Source organism: Lepisma saccharinum, chromosome 9, assembly GCF_977018435.1.
Source record: "Lepisma saccharinum chromosome 9, izLepSacc3.1, whole genome shotgun sequence".
NCBI classification, from domain to species: domain Eukaryota; kingdom Metazoa; phylum Arthropoda; class Insecta; order Zygentoma; family Lepismatidae; genus Lepisma; species Lepisma saccharinum.
Window position 1 is genome coordinate 73,143,980 of NC_139237.1, and position 14,941 is coordinate 73,158,920.

General features: G+C 38.7%; 1 protein-coding gene across 1 annotated transcript in view; it reads right to left on the bottom strand.

Annotated features, from left to right (window-relative positions):
* Nucleotides 1-14,941, bottom strand: part of LOC145992139 (pre-piRNA 3'-exonuclease trimmer-like) — a 150,110-nt gene that overhangs the window by 127,886 nt on the left and 7,283 nt on the right. The window contains exons 3-5 of the mRNA XM_083128404.1: nt 9,675-9,909; nt 5,491-5,772; nt 1,496-1,700 (exon numbers count right to left, since the gene is read on the bottom strand). Coding sequence (XP_082984530.1) covers nt 1,496-1,700; nt 5,491-5,772; nt 9,675-9,909 — 722 coding nt within the window. The remainder of the gene's footprint in view (nt 1-1,495; nt 1,701-5,490; nt 5,773-9,674; nt 9,910-14,941) is intronic.

The window sequence follows — 14,941 nt, forward strand, 5'->3', positions numbered from 1 at the left end:
AATGCGTACATACAAGAAAAACTAATAAAGAATACTACTTGTGTAGGTGTGTGTCATCATAGTACACCTATGTTGTCTGTGTCCCCTCTGCTTTTCGGACACTTCCTGGCGAAATGTTCTTCATGTGCTGTGACCTCCATCATTTCCCTTTGTACCCCCATTCAATACCTGCGTTCCATGTCGAACATATTCCCGGGAATCCCTCACTTCTCGTGGGGAATTCCTGCCGCAATCATTTTCGACATGCGATTTGTGTATCATTTGCTAGAACAGGTGTGTTTTCTTTGGGGATATCGTGCCGCATCTTCTTTATGAGTACTATTTGTCAGCATATGCAGGTGTGAAGTCCATTTTCACACGATTTCGGCATCCTCTAGATCTGACACGGTGCGTCATTCGACAAAATTCCATTTACATTTTCATCTTCATTTCACTTGGCGATTCCCCTCCTCCGCGTTGTAACGGAATTTTGCATCACTCTGTATATCATAGCAATCTACAGAGTTTTGATTTAAAATATTCATACTTTCAAATGAGAGAATCGTTTAAATAGAAAATAAATTTTTCCCTGCTATGTTGTTACAAAAATAGTGAAAACTATTTTATTTACACAAAATTAATTTTATTTTGTGTAATACCATATTTCACCACATAATCCTTGCAGATTTTTGCCAATTTTGCTTTGCAAAAAAGTGGGGTGTAACCATTATGTTAAGACAAAAAAATTGGCCATTATTACTGGTACTAAAATCATGTATTTCTAGGAAACTGTATTTCGTGCAAGCTGAAGATGCACAGAATACTCGTGAACGTATGTGAAAACTGAATAGTCGAAATTGACACACATTATGACAGTTCAGTAAACATTTTTCTGGTCTGGAAAAAGTTAACACATTATAATTGTTATTGATTTTTGCATTATAGTTAAAATATCACACTTGAGAAAATTTACTACAGTGTTGCAAAGTATGGACTTAAAAAAAATTAATCTTCTGTGTCCGAAGATTCTGCACCACTATCATTGGTTATGTTATCTGAAGCGTGACACAACTTTTACATGATGAAACCAAATTTTGGACTGAAAAAAAAACAGTGTACAACGATTATACAGTGGCAACAATTATACAATGAAATATGGTATATATTTTTTTTAAATCAAATTTGAGAATTTATGCATCATCATACTGAAAGGCTATATTCATATATCACTTTTGATCCTCAAATGTGTTCACATTTTGTGCTGACGTTTCTATCTCTTATTCAAAATGTCGCCAACAATCAGTGATGGTGCCACAAGAGGATTAATTAAAATAAATTAAAATTTACTTCACTCAAACAGCTAGATGCATTGCGGAAATTTGTTGCTTTAAGAATTTCCATTGTGGTTCTCACAAAAATATCCAGGGGAAGTTTCCCATGCAAAAGAGTTGGTTTATGTAGTCATGCAACTTGAAGCGAAGAAACAATGTAAGAAATCTTGTCCTCACCTACTTACTAGGCAAGGGAGCGTGGAACTGCTGGTACATGTGCATGAAGTCCAGGAGGCAGTTGTGGCCCACGATGGGTTTCCTCAGCTCCACGAGAAGCCGAAAGACTCTGGTAAAGCCAAGAAGAGACTGGATGAGTTCTTCTTCCAGCTGGTCGTCAACCTGCATATCATACTGCTCTCGTAACGTTACACTCATTTTCTTTACAAGTAACTGCGAAATACAAAAAAACAAAAAAAAAGTTAACACAAAAAAAGCATTTGAGCATCATGCTAAATTACAAATAAAGTAAGAAAAAATATATTCACACTCGCATCATTTAAAAAAAAAAAGTAATTTGCTGAATTTTGGGCTATTTTTGGCAATTTAAAGGGTGTGTAACTTCAAAATCAATTGTCACTAACCTACAATGAGTGAAGTACAATGTGTTTCAAATTTGTGTTCATTTGATGTGGAATGGCCCACTCCTGGAAAACTAATGTTTCTGGAGTAAAAGCAACTCACCACATATATTCATTAGTAAAGTATACTTTGATATCTGTTCCTGATAGCACAAAAAAAGCAGCTACTCTAAGATTTTTAATCTTCTGTTTAAGATAGTCTCCACTTTCTGCTATGTGCTTGCATGATATGATGCAATGAGTACTGGAACTTTATTTTGATAATACAAACATGCAATTTGTAAAGTGGAAGTCTAAATACACAGGGTTTTTTTCCCACAAGTAAAACTCATTACAGCCACTTGGATACAAACGTTAATTAGGGACAATAGTGTGACCAGAATTTTCAAAACGGAGGAGGAAGGTAATGTATTATTTTCTTAGTAGTCAGTCCTCATCTTGCCATCTTTTCCTGCATTTGATGTTCTTTCTTTAAGAATACTAGGCCAAATGGGGGTTATGACCCCCAGCAACCCTCCCTTAGGAATACTGATACTGATTCTTCAAGGGACACTTGTAATTTTTTGGTATTAGCAGAATATCAGTTATTGGTATTGGTAAATTCTATAATGGTACTTTGTTCTGCACTGTGGCTGTGCAGTCTACGGCATCAGGCTTTCGGCTTGGGCTACAGGATGAGCACTGGTTCAAGACTCCTGAGGGAAAGGACAACAAATTTTCTGCTGAGATTTCAGGACCAGGGGCCACCCACCATCGTGAGGAAATTACGGAGCTACGAATGACTAGAGCAACCTGGTCATGCAAAGCTACAACAACTGGGGATTCATCGTGCTGACTAGAAGCCACCTTGTAACTTATTGGATGATCGCCACCCCTCGTCTGAGGCATGCGAGAGTGAGGCTGGCAGTCAGTATGTAGGCCCTCACGTACTGTTGCGTCACAGGTTATAATATTTTTAACGGTACTTTATTGGCACACACCCAAAATTTTCTTCCATGTTAAGGGGAATAAACAACGCGGCTGATAAGACGTAAGCAAGTTTCTGAAGATACCGTATTTACGCGTGTATAATGCGCATTCGTGTATAATGCGCATTCGTGTATAATGCGCACCCTGGTTTTTGATAGGGAAAAGTGACAAACAATTATATCTCGTATATAATGCACAGTACAATCCAGGTTCCATAAATGGCTTTCTTAGTTGTAGGTCGTAAAGCTGTTGCTATGCCGATCAATAGTGAATGACATCATTCCTATTCAATGAGTCACCTGTTGCTGTGGACCAAGAGGAGAACATTACATTACAAAGTGAAAAATTGTAGCACATGGCCTTGAAACATTTATAAGTGGTTTTGCTAATTTCCTCTTTAAAACTTCAAAATATGTACTTTTTCTATGACTAACGAAACATTTATAAGAGGCATATTCAGGACCCTCAAACTAGGAGTTAGCAGCACAAGATTTCTTCCATTCAGGCATTTACGCACTCCATATTTGTCATATTATTTTGCCAGTAATACTATTTAATTATTTTATTTCTCCTTATCTTTTTTTTATACAAAGTACCATAAAAATCAGAACGTTCCTTCCTTTTGTAATGAGCTTATTTCAACCGCATTGCAAATAAGTATTGCCATCTTGAATGGAATACTGTTGCCAAATTCAGAAACTGCAGAATTCAAGCTTTACAATGATATAACATGATAGGGTTCCATAAATATTAAAAAATTATTCCGTGCATAATACGCACCACACATTTTCAGGGCAAAAACTTTGGAAAAAAAGTGTGCATTATACATGAGTAAATATGGTATATCCGCGAAACTTACTTGTAAATGTTCTATTAATATCAGTGGCCTCTGCCACCATCCACTTGGGAACTCGAGGCCACCAAAATTAATAAAACATTTACAAGTAAGTTTCGCGGATATATCTTTAGTAACTTGCTTACATCTTATAAAATTTTCTTACTCATCAATTCCTAATTTCCAGTTTTCCAGTAGTAATAAATTAAAATACACTGGTCAAACAAATTAGGGGAGCAAGCAAGAAATCCCAAAACCAAAGTTGGTAAGTCAAAAGCAGCAATGTACTTTGATTAGGCGAGTGTGTCCTCAACCTGTACAATACATGTCTATTGAGTCATTAGCACAACAGAATTCTAGGGGTGATTTCTGCAAGGTACTGCACAAAATCAGGAGAACAGCACGGTGATAAGACAACAGATCCATACCTCTAATAAGGCATGTGGTCGCCATGAACTGATATGACAGCTGCACATCTGTTTTGCATGGAACCAATAAGGTTATCAACGACAGCCTGCGGGATATTCACTCATTCCTCCAGAAGGGCCATTTCCAACTGTTGCAAAGTTGTAGGCAGCGCTGGCCGAGCAGCAATGCGTCTTCCGAGTGTGTCCCACACATGTTCAATGGGATTCAAGTCTGGGGAGGATGCTGGCCATACCATTCGTTCGATACCCTCATCCCGTAGCATGGCGTCAACCAGACGTGCTCGGTGAGGTCGGGCATTATCGTCCACAAAAATGAAACTATCACCGATATCTGCAGCCATTGGGACAACATGAGGCCTGAGGATCTCATCCCGGTACCGTAAGGCTGTCAAAGTACCGTTCCGGATAATGTGCAGGGGGGTACGTCGACCAACACTGATCCCTGCCCATACCATTAAGCCACCGCCACCATACTGAGACACTTCGCGCACATGTGCGGGATAATTTCGAGTCCCACGTTCCCTCCAGATGAGAATGCGTCGATTATCTGACTGGAGACTGAAACGCGACTCATCCGAGAAGAGAACTGAACTCCACTCTCCATGTCCCCACTCACGATGTTCCACAGCCCACTGTCTGCGGGCCCTACGGTGTTGGGCATTCAGAGGGACACACACCATTGGTCTTCTTGCATAAAGACCCCTTTCCCGCAGGCTATTTCGTACAGTTTGGCCCGAGACTCTTCGTCCTGTTGCCAAAACAAGGCCGCATTGCAAGTCAGTTGCAGTTTGCTGCCTATTCCTGTGAGCCGACAATGCTAAGTACCGGTCTTCCCTAACTGTTGTTGACCGTGGGCGACCTTGCCCAGGCCTCCTTCGTACTGTACCTGTCTGTTGAAATCATGTCCACAACCTGGAAATGACACTGTGTGACACACCAAGGGCTGCAGCCACCTCATGTTGTCCATGCGCTAGATTCCCCTAGATCGTGTTGTTCTGCCATAGTTCCTATTCAACACTACTCAACTGAATCCCACCTGCACTTACGGTCTGCCAGCACCAAACAACCGGTGTTCCCAAGTGACCTCGTGATTGCTCCTCATATCACAAATTCTGCCACGTGTCTTATGGTGTCACTAGAGAGCTCTTCATGCTGATGATTCATCACAGATGAATTGTACTGGTTGAGGACACACTCACTTCATCAACATACATTGCTACTTTTGACTTTCCAACTTTGGTTTTGGGATTTCTTGCTTGCTCCCCTAATTGTTTTGACCAGGTATGAGTGTTTTCACATAGATGCCCCATGCAATCAGGTTGTACAGACTGGGTTCAACGAATACAAGGATTTTTTTTCTTGTTACTTACATGCCCATCATTCTGGAATGTCCATATTATGGGGATCCGCTTCCTCAACTCATGATGCACAATGTACGACTCAACTTCCTCTGGCAATTCCAACACCAAACTTTGACCATCCGCTGCTGTTGTGGTCCAGTCGGACACGCGGCAGCACAATGCCTGCAGGACACTCTCCGCATCTTGGGAAATGGGCCTCTCGAGGCTCTTGAACAGAGACCTCTCCTTCAGTTCCTGTCTTAGCATCTCCTCCTGCACTGAGTTCAAGTAGGAGATCCCTTCGTACGCAACCTGTTGGAAGGAATCATTCACAAAATAACTACGGCTGAAACTATGCCCAATAAAATATATTTTTTGGTGAATAAATAAAAATTATATTGTTTGAACAAAAACTGAGCACATTTTGGTCTTACAATTGTGAATGAATCCCATTTAAAAAAAAAAAAAAATGGCTGAGCTAACAGCTATGCCACTGTATCGGTATCAGTGGATACAAATGGTATTGGTGCCAGTCGGAAATTGAGTATTTTATGGGATATGCAAAAATACAATGAAACACTTGAATGGAGTCTAATTATCCTGGGAATTGTGATAAATTTGAAATTTTCGTTTATTTTGCAAATGTATCATGTGACAAAATGGCTCAAATATTTCAATGTTCTAATTTAATTATTAGGCTGCCTTGGTGGTAGAACACTGGTAAAGAATATAAAGGTTCAATTCCTGGTTATTGTTATGTACATATTATATACATTCTGTCAAATAAATACCGGGAATTGTTCAATAAAACTCAAAATATTGTATTAATCATCCAAATTTATTTTGTCGCCTTCAAATTAGGCCCCATTTGATGCGAAACACTTATGCCAACGAATAATCCAGTCGTCGAAACACTTCTAGGCACTTTCCAGTATGGTCTTCAGCTCCTTCTACGAATTTTGTTTTTTGGCTTCTATGGACTCAAAACATCTTCCACGAACGGATAATTTGAGTTTGGGGAACAAAAAAAAGTCATACGGGGCCATATCTGGCGAACATGGTGCTTGATCAATGATATTTGTTGACTTTTTGGGCAAAAATTCGCATACAAGGATTAATGTATGGGAAGGCACATTATCGTGGTGCACAATCCAAGAATTATTCTTCCACACATTTGACCTTTTCCGGCGAACATTCTCTCTCAAACACCTCATAATGCCTAGATAATAGTGTTTCTTGAGTGTTTGCCCCTCTGGAAGGAATTCCGAGTGGATAACAACTACGATATTCAAAGAAAACAGTCAACATGACTTTGATGCTTTTTTTTTCCGGCTCATTATTGAAGCGCCATTCTGAAGCTTGTTGGTTGTTTTGCATGTCAAACTCACACACCCACATCTCGTCACCCGTTATGATGCGTTTCATGAATGTAGGGTCCAAATTGACTCATTCAAGCATGTCTTCAGCAACCTTTTTTGCATTGCTCTTTTTGAAGAAAATTGAGCTCCTTCCAAACAAGCCATGCCGCAATGCGTCTCATGGCCAAAACATCAACTAAAATGGTGCGGACGGATTTGTGAGACATGTCCAAATCCTGAGCCATCTCCCTTAAGCTTGAATGACGATTTTCCAACACCATTTCCTTCACTTTGTCAATTTTTTCGTCAGTCAAAGATGTTGAAGATCGAGCGAAACAAGGCAAGTCTTCAACCACTTCTAGTCTTTCTTTAAATGCTTTGTATCACTTGTATGCTCATGTTTTCAATAAAGTTGACTCACCGAAGGCTTTCCCCAACATTTTCACTGATTCAGCACAAGAAATTTCGTTGGCAACACAAAATTTGAGGCAAACTCTTTGTTCTATATTTTTATCCTACAAAATAACAGAGAACACTTGAGGCTGACTAGCTTAACCAACAGCTGTAAACAAACTGGTTGACAGATAGCATCAAAACTCTATGTGACAATTTGTAACGTTTTCAATACTTTGATATTTGTAAACCTTACATAAACTGAAAATTGACGTAAATACGCTCATGGTTCAATTTTCGGCTATCAGAGGGCGTCGCCCTTGATAGCTCTACCGGTGCTGCCTCTAGTGGCAAACTCGGTACATGCGGGCTTGCCGTAAATCTCGGCGCTCAGTCCCCAGTTACGCTCGATCGCCTGGAACGAAACGGCATCAACCAGTTGCCTGTCTTACATCTTTTCCTCGTCGGCGAGAGACGTACCTACCATGCTGCCTGCTGAATAGAAGCCTACCATTTGTGCCACTCGTGAGATGGGCCACGGCAAAGAGTATAAGGACTACAAATGGAGTGCGGTGTCGTATGGTTATAGAGGCTGAACATTATTGGTTAGGTACGTAAAAACTCTTCGCTGTGCTTTAGGAACGCAATAACACTGTGCCGTGCGTTTATCGTAATTTCACGTTCCCTTTTTATCAGACATTAAGACGACAAAAAAAAAACTGTTGTTTTTCATTCCCCCCCTTTCCCCCTTTTTGGGCGTATTGAACAGACTAAGTGTGCCTATACTGTTTTACGCTAAAAGGGAAAAAGAAGGAAAACTGTGCGCAAACTAGTGCGAACTGGATTAAGTTATGTTTACTGGTCCTTGTGCTCAAAAATGCTTATTCTGACTATAAATGCATAGTGCACATATAAATAATCTATGAACTGGCGCACCCCAATTTGATGAACAGACAAGTCGCGTTTCGTTGATCTTGTAGTGCAATCTTTTGCCCCTTAATTTAACGTTTTGGTCCAATGACACAAAGTGCATCTAATTGAACTTGAATTGCGTAGAAAAACTACGATCCTTCATTGCACCACTAGTTTACTCGGGACTATTCGTTCCTATTTATCCACTCCCTTTTAACAGTAGCATTAAAATGCTGGAAGAATTATAATAATAATGATAAGTGGGATATGGCTATATTAAAAGTACATTAGTCTAATAAAAGGAAAACTTGTAGTGTATTTCACGCATGTGTGAGAGAGAGGAAATGTATTGCCTAATTTTTGGGTTGTCTATTGTCTAATTGTATCTGTTGTTAAATGCATACACGTGTACGTACTACGTATTAATAATTGGTGCTTGATTAAATGTTCATGATTGAATTAGAGCACGCAGGACGTGCCAGGAATTTACAGCGTGGCCGCATGCTTTTGAGAATTGTAGCTTTGCATGTAGTGTTGTTGTTAATGTTGGCACTCTTTCACGAGTCATCTTGTTTTTGTTCAAGAAATATACAATAATGTGCACAATGTATTTATGTTGTTGATAATTGAGAAATTTAAACAGTATATTTCCGTTACCTTGAACTCTAGTCTGTAAGCTAATGTACGAAGCATACGTTACGAGTCAAATAGCAATTTGAAATCCAAGAGATCATTGGGGAATAGCAATTATAAAACGAGAGAGGGAATAACCTTGTTTAATTACGAAAACAAACTATTGCAATGGAGAAGGAATAGCGTGCCATTCATTGCCGGACCCTTTTGGCGTTTATATATATATAATACGTGTATTCTCTTACAGGGCCTTTGTATCGCACTTCTCGTAGATTCTGCCTGTAAACTCCCGCATTATCGTGCGAGAAGTGCGACACAAATTTGGAATTTGCAATGCATGGTACGGGTCTTAATTTTTTAGTTGCAGTTGCCACGCAGCCGCTTCCAAATTAAATACCGCATGCAACCGCAACTTGACCCCACTATAGCATTACAAATTAAGTACATTGGTACCAAATTACAGCAAACAAAATATTTTCAAACCTTTTACATGGGCTATTTAAATTAACACTTCCCAGTATTTATTTGACAGAATGTATATCCTATGTGTTCCATAACATTGTATCCACTAATTTTAGCAAAATAAATCCCCAATTTTTGAACATTCCGTAATGCTTTAACATGCAAGATTTATGTACTAAACTATACTTGCTGCTCAAGTGAATAAAGTTTATTCAACATTGTACAAAATAAATGAACAAAATAAGAAATAAAAAAGCATAATACAAGATAGTTCAAAGTAAAAAATGGAACTTGTTGCAGACAGATGGTGTTAATGTTTACATATCTCATGGCAATGAGAATTATAAACTAGATTTCAGTTGCGGTAATTGCCCAGTAGTCATGCAAACGTTGGCAATTTTCACAGAACTATTCAGTAAGTTACAGAACAATTTATGTATTTCACAAAGCACTTACCTTGTTAAAATCAAAGTTGTACTGGCAGAGGAACTCAACTGAAGAAGTCTGCCATAAAAATTTCAAATCTATGGATGAAAATGACTTCGGAAACAAGTAAAAATTGTAAGTGTAGGCCCTGTATGTGTTCTTGTCCCGCTGGAAATGAAAAGCCGATAATCCAAACTGGATAATGATGAATGGACTAATCCCTTGCCTAAGCTTCGCATACCTCTGCTTGCCACTGTCGAACAAACTGGGGAAAAAAAGAATCGAGTATTACATGAAGGGGTAGTTTCCATCACAAAACATGAAGAGCCAAACATGAGTGTGAGTGAGTGAGTGAGTGAATGAGATATATATGTATACTCCATGTGATCACAAGTATCCGGACACCCACCTGAAAATGAAGTATAAGTTTGGGTCACCCTCCATCGCGAACACTGGCAGTCAATACAGTGTTGGCCCACTCTCACAAAGACATATTTTCAATTAGGTGGCGGAAGGTTTTCTGGGGAATTGCAGCCCATTCCTTTCAGAGCGCCAAAGTGAGAAGAGGTATCGATGTGGGTCGGTGTGGTCTAGCATGAAATCGGCATTCCAAAACATCCCCGAGATTCTATGGGATTCAAATCAGGACTCTGCAAAGGCCAGTCCATTAGTAGGATGTTGTCGTCAAACCACTCCCCCACAAGCCCTGCAGTATGGATGGGTGCTTGGTCATGTTGAAAGACACAAATGTTCATCCCCGAACTGGTCTTCGACATTAGGCAGCATGAAAACAGTTAAAAATGTCAATGTAAGCTTGTGTCGTGACATTGCCATGTAAAGCAACAAGGGGGATAAGCCCCTTCCAGGAGAAACATGACCATACTGTAACCCCGTAACCCCCGAATTTCACTGGCGGCACTATACAGGCTGGTAGATGTTGATCACCAGGCATTCGCCACACCCACACCCTAGCATCGGAGCACCACATTGTATGGTGATTTTTCACTCCACACAACAGTTTAACACTGTTCAATTGTCCAGTTTCAACACTCCTTGCACCACGCGAGGTGGCGTTTGGCATTTGCCTGTGTCATGTTTGGCTTATGAGCAACTGCTCGGCCATGGAAGCCAAGTTGCCGCCCCTTGTGCCAAACAGTTATGGTGCTTGGAGTAGATCCAGACAGTTCAGAATTCCTGTGTGATGATGGGGATGGGTGATTGACAATTATGCTGTACGACCCTCTTCAAGACTCGATGGTCTCTGTAGGTTAAGATGGGAGGTAAGCCTGCATGCTTTTAGGTTGTACACGTCCCTTCACGTTTCCACTTCACTATAACAACGGAAACAGACGACCTAGGGATGTTTAGGAGGGTGAAAATCTCGTGCACAGACTTCATACACAGTTTCCCCCAACCACCTTACCACGTTGAAAGTTATCAGTTCATCAGACCATCCCAAACTGCTGTCTCGCACTGTCTGCTGACTACTGAGATCGCTGACCATGTGTTTGATGCAGTAGATGGCAGTACTGAGTCGCCCTCTATGATAAACACACATTTTGCGGTGTGTCCGGATACTTTTGATCACATAGAATAGACAGATATATCTTTCTTATAGAAATGCTTTTCTAGTGAATGGCCCTGTAAAGTATTTGAACAGTTCGATTAAAGGAAATAAAAAAATATATGTTTACATACACTTTTCTTTTTCTGATACTGTATATATGAACCTATTATGTAGATGTTTGGTGAGTGTGTTAATTAAACTATAATAATTTCAGTAAATTTTCCTCCAGTGAAAATAAAACATTCTGGATGTACTATATAATTGTAACTTAAAATATTTTTTACAGTCTTTGTAGCTGAATTTTGGTGATTTTTTAATGACAGTCTGCAAAATATCAGCTGCCATGTTTATTTACACCTTAATGATAAGGACAATACTTACAGTTTAACATGAATAGTATTTTGTATATTATTTAACACCTTTTTTTCCTATTTTTGCCTATAAAATTAGTGAATTTTAAATCAAGAGAAATTTAAGTGTGTTTACAGTTTGCATATTACATTTCCTTTTGTATGAGTTTCCTTTCTTAGAGCCTAAAAACACTATTAGATGATTATGAGAATAATGCACTTTCACCAAAAGTGATTCTGATAACTACAAATTCATTATGTACATTATTCTATAAATTATTTCTTCAAAGTGACTTAATTCGTGATTGAAAAAAAAATTACCACAGCTCTAACCGTCTTGGTTAATATACACTATTTGTGTCATTATACAGGGTGGCTCACAAGGCCACTGCAGCGCGCAACATGGAAATTGTGATGACCAATCGTTGCCAGGCCAAGGGGGAACCACATTGACACCACCCGCACGGTCGGCGGCCATCTTGATGTCCGCCATCTTGAATTCAACTTCAGAATTTTAAATGGGAAGGGGGTGATATGATATATCAAATCAGGCTAGAATTTCACGAGAAATGCAATGGTGAAGGTTTTTTCGACGTGTCTTTAACCAGTAAAAAGTTATGACTGAATTCTTGTACCAATTTGCTCCTTTTCGAGGTGTTAGAAAAATGCCTTAAAATTTGTTTAGCGCATTGGTAAAGCATGCCATTGCACAAGACTTTAATCGGATACATCCATGAAGAGATGTGCATTATGAATGGTTGTCGCGAACAATTACAGTGTGACGCTTCCATTAAATGAAAAGTCCTTCACAGTGACAAGGCTAATGTTTATGTTCATAAGGAAGTTCATAAACAGAATATTCGATGCTTTTTATCTGATAACCCATTTTCGACAGATCAAAGCTGAATGGTTAGTGCTGGTAAGTTAATGGTGTGGCGTGCTGTGTGGAACACGATTGGTTAGTCAATTTTCCATCAACGGAACCTTAAATGCTCAGGGCCACTTGGATTTGTTAAATAAACAGGTTTTGTCATCCTTGCTTATGGAAGAAGGTACTTTTTACAGACTTTTTTCAATAGGGAGGAACACCAGAACACTATGGGAACGTTGTGAAGCAGTTTCTGTCCAAAGTTAGTTATCAGATGACAAGGGTTGCATATTCTGTTTATGAACTTCCTTATGAGCATAAACATTAGCCTTCTCACTGTTAAGGACTTTTCATTTAATGGAAGCGTCACACTGTAAATTGTTCGCGACAACCATTCATAATGCGCAGCTCTTCGTGGATGTATCCGATTAAAGTCGTGTGCAATGGCATGCGAACTTCTCTCCCTAGACATCACTTTGATCTCGATGCATTACAACAAATTTTAAGGCATTTTTGTAACACCTCGAAAAGGAGCAAATTGGTACAAGAATTCAGTCATAACTTTTTACTGGTTAAAGACACGTCGAAAAAACCTTCAACATTGCATTTCTCGTGAACTTCTAGCTTGATTTTATATATCATATCATCCCGTTCCCATTTAAAATTCTGAAGTTGAATTCAGATGCGGGTGGCGTCAATGTGGTTCCCCCTTGGCCTAATAACAATTTGTCATCACCATTTCCACGTTGCACGCTGCAGTGGCCTTGTACCGCGGGTGTTAAGTGACTTTTTGAGCCACCCTGTGGAATGAAATTATGTAAAAATATTATGTGAAACAAATGTTAATTCACTACAGCATCAAAATTCAATGAAAGGTATAGAAAAGAGATGAATCATGATTAGGGCTGAGCCAATGCCGATACTCTTACCGATTACCACTGATACCGATACTTTGAGAATTGCAATAATCAAAATTTGTTCAAAATATTGATCAATATTGGTGTGAAAAAATATTTTTCTCTAATTATATGAATCAGTTTACCACAATATTTGCTTTAGAATATTCAAGAATTACATCAGAATATGTTATGTAATAAAAATAATATAGTTTTTGTACAAAATTTGTGCAAAATAAAATGAATGTTTGAATTTTGCATAATTTCCAGGAAAATTAGACTCCGTGAAAGACCAAAATGCAGGAAACGTATCGGCTGGTATCCTTTAGATGAATTCCAACCGATACTTTCCGATAACGATACATCAGCATCAGTATCGGCTCAGCCCTAATCATGATAGTAAATGTTATTGCATAGATTATAAATTGCCACTTTGATATGTACAATATTAGTTTCATATTAAATGCACCTTGTTTTGTAATTCAATATTATGAATGTCACACCAGTGACACATCGGAAATGAAAGGAAACAATAGTTTAGGAACTTTTATTAGCCTGCCATAATTCTTGGTTTTAACCATCAACATGTTCTGCTTATTGCTATTAGATAATAATATGAAATATAATTCAATTGTAAAAATGTTTATGATACCTGTACTTCAGGTAACAATCAGGTAACAATCTGAATTTCAGGGGTGCTACAATTTTTTCCAGGTTCTCCAGTCCAAAAATGAATTTTTCCAGGCATGATTACCATCATGATTTTTGCTTTTGAACCTCGTGTTTTCAATTAAATATATAGGTCCGTTAATTATTATGAACATTCATTTTCACCACTTTTTTTTATAGCAAATTTCACTTTACACACACACAAACATGTGAAAATTAGAAGAATAATGTAAAATTATTATCAGCATCAAATGTGTCAGGTACTATAATCACTTGCATCTAACCTTCAGGCTAAGGTAACTAAGGTATATTCTTAGACCATAATACATCTCCAAGATATAAAAACAACAGGAAAAGTTCACAAACAGCACAATCTTCATAAACCATGCACAATTTTTCACTTCCTAGCAGATTGCCACACAATTCCTATATGCAGCGAAAATTTCTCCAGATGCTGTGTGTTTTTTAATGTAGACAAAAAAGCAGCATTTTCTATGACACTGTATTCAATTTCTATAAGTCTATGTAGAACCGAATTTGAAGGAACTATAATTTGTACCAGACTGAGAATTATAAGCATGTGAGGAACAAGTTTCTGAACTGGATCTTTTTTGGGAGTGAAATCACAAGAACCAAATCCAGAAGTTCAAAAGACCCACTTGTTCATTTTGCAACGTTTTCTCTTGCAGACTCCAAATGAGCGTAAATTCTAGATGATCTGCAAAATTTTCTGCCATTTCCCTGACAAGCTAAATTCCCTGACATTTCCCAGTTTTCCACACACATAGCAAACCTGATTTTGTCAGATCACTGAAATTTTTTTGTTGTCGATACTGGGCATATTGTACGCCCCACACCCTGTACCCACCTTGGGTCAACCCTGATCGTGACAAGGAAGAATGATAATTTGATGAAATGGGACAAACACAATGAGACATCCTTACCCG